Here is a 7,595-nt window from a genome sequence, read left to right as displayed (position 1 = left end):
CACCAGGGGAAAACATGGGGGAGAGTGGGAGGGGAGGAGAGGAGAGGTGAGAGGAAAGCCGATTTCACCTCCCGAGTCGCGGCGGCAGGGGGCGAGCTCGACCAGCTCCCTGCTCCCCGCTCTCGCTCCCGCCGCTTTCTGGGCACGTGACCGCCGTCCGGCCTTCTCGCTTTACGGCCCCGTCGCCTGCAGCGGCAGCGATTACCATGGAGACGGGGCTTGGGTGGCGACCGTAACTAGGGAGCCCTTGGAGGAGAAAGCGGCGGCAGCTGGAGGCCGGGAGGTGGACGAGGGGTTCACGCGGCGGGAAGACCCCGGTCTTTGAGGACCAGGGTGGGCGCGCTCTGTGAGTCAGGGGCGGGGGCCCCGGCAAGGAGGGGCCTGGTTCCTCTTGGGGGGCGCTCACCCCACCTGGGCTCGGCCTGGGGCAGCTCCAGGGAGACCTGAGCTGCAGGAAGGGGCCGCGCCTGGGCTTTGTGCCCCCACGGACGCACACACCTGCTCCCCGCACCCCCCATGAAGAATTTGGCAAAGTTTGGCAGTCGGAAGAGGCTCTGTACTAAGGGCCCTAGACTTTAAGTCTTAGCAATAATTTTTCAGATGGTGGAACTGAACATTGAGAGGTCTGCTTCTTACTCGCTGTATGATCTTGAATAAGTCACTTCACCTCTCAGAGCTTCAGACTCTTAAGTTTGCTGTAAGGAATGAACGAGAGAATATGTTAGGCTTTTTAACTTTCTAGACTGCTACCATTTCTCAAGCACTCTGTGCTGCAACTCGAGCATTTTACGTAGGTCATTTCATCTAATCTTCACAACACCCCCAGAATTTAGGGTTATCATTTTAACTTTGCCTGTGAGCAGATTTAGACTCCGAGGGGTAAAGTGACTTGCCCAAGGTCACAGAGCAACTGAGTGGTGGAACTGGGATTCAATGCCAGGAGAGGCTGACTGGAAAGCCAATACTTAACCGCTAAGGTACCTGCTTCTTCCCTTATTCGTATTATTAGAATTGTTGCTAATACCTGGGTTATCATTTTGCTGCCTGTGGGAATATGAATATACATAAACTGAGTTAGAGGGCTCTAAAATTATTCTCAGAAAGATGAGGCCCGGGATCAATATTTTTAAAGATTTGAGACAGGCTTTCCCAGCAGTATGGCATTCTTTTTATTCCCATGGAAAGGAGCAGAGCTGGTATTGCACATTTCATTGATAGGTTTGTGGACCAGGAAATCAAAATGGAAAACAGAGGGCCCTGCTGATTATTATGCTCAAAATTTCTCTAGAGACATCTCCAAAGAGAAGAATGTCAGATGCAGAGGAAAACCCACTGGAAGAGACAGAAGAATATGGAGAAATAGAAATGGAAGAAGGAGAAGATGAAGAAGAAGAAGAAAAATATCCAAATGATGAAGGGCTAGAAAATATGCAACAGGAATTAAAAGAAGATAACACATTAGCATGGAGAGGGTCTCAGGAGGAGGGGGAAGAGGAGGGGGAGGAAGGGGAGGAGGAAGAGGAAGAAGGGGAAGGGGAGAAGAGAGTGGGGGAGCAAGAGGAGGAAGAGGAAAGGGAGGGAGAGGAAGAGGGGGAAGAATTTGGGAAGGAGGAGGAGGCTGTCAGAGAAGAAGTGGAGGAGGAGGTTGCAGGAGCACAGGAAGAAACCACAGTGAAGCCCCAAGAAATCACCAAGTCCATGATCAGTTTGGAGAGACTTACACCAACTGATTCCCAATCAGTCTTGTCAGGAACACTCCCAGTAAGTAGGAATTTTCATTCATTCAGTCATTCGTGTGTTCATTCATTCATTCCTAATCATTAATTGAATGCTTGTTACCCACTTACCTGCCAGGCTCTGCGGATATAAAACCAAGTAAGACACAGTCCATTCTCTTAAGGAGCTCTAGGGTATGTAGGGAGGCAAACATTGTAAAACTAAGTGCAGTGATTGAGAGGTACCTAGGAGATATGTATCTATATAAAGGCCGACTTGACCCAGCTTAAAGGATGATCAGGGAAAGCTTCCTGGAGGAGGTGTGTACCAGAGCTGACTTAAAGGACAGGGGTTAGCTGGAGTGTGCTTGTCTAAACAGCCTGTAGAAATCACCTCTGGTCCAAGGAGAAGTGACTCTCTGTGGCTCTGTGGTGGTTTTGGAGGCCACCAGTGCCGCTTAGAAGAATAATTTTGCTGTTGTGGGTCTACTAGTAGGCAAAGGATAAACCTGACACACCCACGATTCATGTTATTTGAGTACAGAATGTCCCAGGCTCTTTTTAAAAAGTGCTTCATAATTCCGATGTGAGGCTAACACTAAGACTGGCTGATTAGGAAGAGAAAGGAAACTAAATGAGGGCACGTAGCAGCGTGTACTGTATTTGAAATCACAATCTCCTTTATATTTCTTTTTTAAGAAAACCTATAGTGGTAGAGAGTCAAAGCATTCATTACAATCAGAGCTTTTGGAAACACTCGAACTTCCAAGAAGCATGGTCTCACAATTAGAGTTTCTTGATTTGGATCTAACCATTTCTGCGGAACAACAGCTTAGTTCCCCTGAAAAGCAGCCTTCAGGCGACCTTGCAGAGAGAACCGACCAGAGGCCCCAAGATGAATTGGGACAAGAAAGGAGAGACTTGGAACCAGAAAGGGGAGACTTGGAGCCAGAAAAGAGAGAAGGGAGAAAAGAAAAAAGAGTATTATACGTAAATGAGAAAAAAGAAAAAGAATTCCAGCCCAAAGCAAGGATCCCTAAGGTGTCACTGGTCTCCACTGCCACTGAGGACATTTTGTTCCAAAAGGATGACGGTGCCAACGTGTATCCCTTGGTAAGTGCAACATGCTTTTAAAGTTCCCCCAGTGTTTTGAGAGTATTGTGAAATAGGGGAATTTTATGCATATGGAAAATAATACCACCAGAAAGCTCCTTTTTAAGCTAATCACAGACCTGTGTCATTTTAAAGTTCAGTTTGGAGCTGTGGGTGGACATGTGTGACAGCATGTGGACACGAACGCTGCATCTGGGTTCAGCAGCGTTGCTCTGCAGGCAGGAAATTCCGCACGTGGTTTGTCCATTGTATAGGACGCTGTTTTCTTGGGGGAGACTCCAAATCGACCTCTCCCCTCTCCCCTCTCTCTTCTCGCTCCATCTCTCTCTCTCCCTCCCTTTCCCTCTCTCTCTCCCACATCATAATACTCCTCCTCCATACCACCAGTTCCTTCCCTTTCCCTCCTCTCCTCGCCTCTTCTGCTGTAACTGGCTTGATCCCTTTACCAGCTCCTAAAACCACCACAGGTTCCTAAAACTATCCATCCCAAGATAGATCAGTAAGTCAAAGGTCTGGAAAAAGTGAAAGCCACCGGGAAAAGCACCAGGCGGTCCCAAGGAGTCTGCCTTTGCTGCCGCTGACAGTGTTCCAGGGAGGCGCCATCTGCGAGGGTAAAAATATTATCATTTGCCAAGAGAAGGAAGAGGAGGTTTTTTTTTTTTTTTCCTTCTCCTTCTTTCTTCCTCCATCTGCTACTTTCTGAAAATTGTTTCCTAGGATTCATCTTTTTTCTCCCCCCACTGTAGATTCATGCCTTTGGAAGATTCGTAAGTGATGGACTGTGTGTACTTAATGCAGTTCCTAACACAGAGTGAGCACTTGACAAGTGTTAACAACTAGGTGATGGTGGTGACGGTTGTGCTGGTGGTGGTGACGGAAGGGTGCCGAGGGGGAAGTGCAGAGAACTGACAGCCTCCTTTCTGTAGATTTGGCCGACTTTGAGCAATGGAGTTAAAGGTTCAAGCTTGCAATTGCTCAGTCTGAAAGAAAGAATAATTGAGTTTATTTATTTATTTATTTGGCCGCACTGAGCGGCATGTTGGATCTTAGTTCCCCAATCAGAAATTGAACCCTCGCCCCCTGCAGTGGAAGCTCGGAGTCCTAATCACTGGACCGCCAGGGAAGTCCCAAGAATAATTGAGTTTTAGAGCCCATGAAGACATTTGTCTTGTTTAGCCAACTAACCAGAAATCAGGTAACGTCCCTAATAAGAGCAAGCGATCTTTTTATCCAGGCCCCAGCTACCTGGACTTGACAAAAGCCACTGCACAGGTCTGGGCCCCCTGTTAGCCTTGGGCTCACTGCAGAACCAAACTTTCCTAGGCCTTCTCTCTTTGCAGGTTTGCTTAGCTCTTTGGGTGCGCCATCTTTCTTTTTCCTTTCCTTTCGCCTTTATTGTTTCTTCTTTTTGTTAAAATGAATAAGTGCTCTTTATAAAAAAAAATAGACAAAGGCAAAGATTCCTCTTCTCGAACACACTCCCATCCCAATCCCGTTTTCCTGAGGTGGCTACTTTTGCAGTTTGGTATAACTATCTCTCCAGACCTTTTTTGGTACACATATAAACATGTATCTGCGTGCGCACACACACACGATTTGTGTTTTTAGATGTTTGTTTGTTTGTTTGTTTTTTATCCAGTGAGATATTCTGCATTTCTGCATAAATGTTTTTGCACTTAATATGTCTTAGAGGATTTTTTATATCAGTGCATGTATATCCACTTCCTCATTTTTTTTTTTTTTTTTTAAAACACTGATTATTATTATTATTTTTTATTATTACTATTTTTGGCTGTGTTGGGTCTTCGTTTCTGTGCGAGGGCTCTCTCCAGCTGCGGCAAGCGGGGGCCACTCTTCATCGCGGTGCGCGGGCCTGTCACCATGCGGCCTCTCTTGTTGCGGAGCACAGGCTCCAGACGCGCAGGCTCAGCAACTGTGGCTCACGGGCCCAGTCGCTCCGCGGCACGTGGGATCCTCCCAGACCAGGGCTCGAACCCATGTCCCCTGCACTGGCAGGCAGACTCTCAACCACTGCGCCACCAGGGAAGCCCTCCACTTCCTCATTTTAAATTCGGCTGTTTCCTTATTTTTAAATAATGTGAGTTGTTTTTTTGTTTGTTTTTTTAATTTTATTTATTTATTTATTTATTTATTTATTTATTTATTTATTTATTTATTTATTTATTTATTTATTTATTTATTTATTTATTTATTTATTTATGCCTGTGTTGGGTCTTCGTTTCTGTGCGAGGGCTTTCTCTAGTCGTGGCAAGCGGGGGCCACTCTTCATCGCGGTGCGCGGGCCTTTCACCGTCGCGGCCTCTCTTGTTGCGGAGCACAGGCTCCAGACGCGCAGGCTCAGTAGTTGTGGCTCACGGGCCTAGTTGCTCCGCGGCATGTGGGATCTTCCCAGACCAGGGCTCGAACCCGTGTGCCCTGCATTGGCAGGCAGACTCCCAACCACTGCGCCACCAGGGAAGCCCCTGTTTCCTTATTGATGGCCATTTATGCTGTTTCTGATTTCTTGCTCTCACCAAAGGTGCTTCAGTGCGTGTGTGCCTCTCCATCTCTGTGCTCGCAGCATATCCTCCTTCTCCTTTGGGCTCCCCCGGCTTATCCCAAAGGCCTGTAATAACTCGCAGCGCTCATGGTAAATAGACCTAACCGTGAATACCATCTCCGGCCGAGTAACAAGGTATCATGTGTTTATGAGAAGGAATCATATAACTATCAAATACAGTGAAATCTGATTTTGACAATAAAGTTTTGTTTTCCAGATGACCATGTTTTAGAAGAAGATTGATGTGAGAGGCGGCTGTCTCCATCATCATTCGCCATGAGTGTTAAAACTAGTGCAAAATGCGATGAGTGTTAGTACTTACTGTGTGATTTCGGTTAACGTGAGGGCTGCTCAAGCAAGGAAGTTCTGTTACTACTGAGTGAGGTCAGCCTAGTTTTGACCTTGCAAGAGTTGTTTTACCTGGAGACAGGAGTCTAGTTAAGAGTGTTTTCTTTTTGTAACTAATTTGTTAAATCTCAAAATAAATTTCCAGGACGACTATCAGGCCTTTTAGAATTAGCAGGTTTCCAAAAGAACCATCTCACTTGAAGAAATTGGCTCTTAAGAACCAGCCAGATATGAAATAGTTCCGTTCCTAGAAGTTGCAGCTTGAGGCAATTATGATTCCGTAATTCTACCACTCACGCCCACGCAATAAAAGACCTAAATGTAAATATAAGTTACAGCGAATGAGCAGATAGAATCAGGAGAGAACGGGGAATGAAGCGTGTAGGAGAGAAATCGGCCACGGTCGCCCACTCTGTCTTGGGAGAAATATACGGTACATCAATTTAACCTTAAGTATCATTCAAAGATCAGAAAGGAAACTCACCAGATTTCATTTCTTTATTTATTTTTCTTTTGGCCGTGAGGCATGCAGTATCTTAGTTCCCTGACCAGGGATGGAACCCGCACCCCCTGCAGTGGCAGCTTGGGGTCTTAACCACTGGAGTGCCAGGGAAATCCCATCACCAGATTTCATTTCTATGCTCCAATATAACCCACTGATTTTTGGTAACTAATCACTTAGCCATCACTTTAAACACTCTACCACATCAGCCTTGGTTAATTTTTTAAATAGACTTTATTATTTGGGGGCAGTTTTAGGTTTATAGAAAAATTGAATGAAAAGCACAGAGAATTCCCACATACTCCCTTGTGCCTCCTTCCCCCCTCGTCTCCTCTATTACTACCATCTTGCATTAGTGCAGTGCATTTGTCGCAATTGATGAGCCAATACGGATGAATTAGAATTACCTTAAGTCCATAGTTTACCTTAGGGTTCACTCTGTGTTGTACATTCTCTGGGCTTTGACAAATGCATAATGACATGTATCTACCATTGTTGTTTGATACAGAGTAGTTTCACTGCCCTAAAAATGTCCTGTGCCCTACCTGTTCATCTCTCCCTCCCCCTCATCCCCCCAACCCAAACCCCTGACAACCATTGATTTTTATTGTCTCCATAGTTTTGCCTTTTCCACAGTGTCATGTGGTTGGAATCATACAGTTTGTAGCCTTTTCAGGCTGGCTTCTTTCACTTAGCAACATGCATTTAAGGTTCCTCCACATCTTTTCATGGCTTGCAAGCTCATTTCTTTTTATTGCTGAATAATATTCCGTTGTATGAACGTACCACAGTTTATCCGTAATTTTTGTAAGAGGCGTTGAATACAAAAATATACATAAACAAACTACTATTGAATTGGAAGCAGTAGTCAGATTTATAATACCTATTATTTTTCATTTCATGAAATTTTTATTTTGGACTTGTTCCTGGCAGTGTGGAATTTTTAATCCTCCTAAGGGAGTTTTGTCTCTTTTATACTTTATCCTTCCAGGGAAAATCGTGTATAAGGAACAGATACCCAGGCTGAATAATTGCCTTTCTTATGAAGTTACTTAGTGACTTTATTATAACTTGTCCATTCTACGTACTCTCATTCAGTAAATTGAATTTCACAACGTTAAGTGCTCACTGTGTGTCTGGTACTGAGCTGGGTCTAGGTCCTGGGGAGAAGATGAATAGGAAGTTGTTTCTATTTACTGTTGAAGACTTTCTTTTTTTAAAGGAAACGTCTTTATTGAAATATAACATATAAACAGAAAGAGCACACGCAAGTGTAGAACTCGTTGAATTCTTACACAGTAAACACGCCTGTGTAAGCACCACGTAGCTTTTCTTTTCTTTTTAAATCGAGGTAGAA

The 7,595-nt window shown here is 45.0% G+C and overlaps 1 protein-coding gene across 3 annotated transcripts in view; it reads left to right on the top strand.

Moving 5' to 3' along the window:
• The first annotated feature begins 245 nt into the window (after positions 1–245).
• The window catches only part of CFAP251 (cilia and flagella associated protein 251), a 68,680-nt gene continuing 61,330 nt past the window's right edge, over positions 246–7,595 (top strand). For 2 of the 3 annotated variants that reach the window (XM_068563568.1, XM_068563570.1), the window contains exons 1-3: positions 246–346; positions 1,289–1,761; positions 2,415–2,828. In XM_068563568.1, coding sequence (XP_068419669.1) covers positions 1,309–1,761; positions 2,415–2,828 — 867 coding nt within the window. In that variant the 5' untranslated portion in view covers positions 246–346; positions 1,289–1,308. Of the gene's footprint in view, positions 347–863; positions 978–1,288; positions 1,762–2,414; positions 2,829–7,595 lie in introns of all 3 variants that reach the window. The other variant, XM_068563569.1, reaches the window with a different exon arrangement.

This window comes from Eschrichtius robustus, chromosome 14, assembly GCF_028021215.1.
Source record: "Eschrichtius robustus isolate mEscRob2 chromosome 14, mEscRob2.pri, whole genome shotgun sequence".
Lineage (NCBI taxonomy): Eukaryota > Metazoa > Chordata > Mammalia > Artiodactyla > Eschrichtiidae > Eschrichtius > Eschrichtius robustus.
Note: the sequence above shows the minus strand (reverse complement) of the source record. Positions and strands in the feature narration are given on the sequence as shown.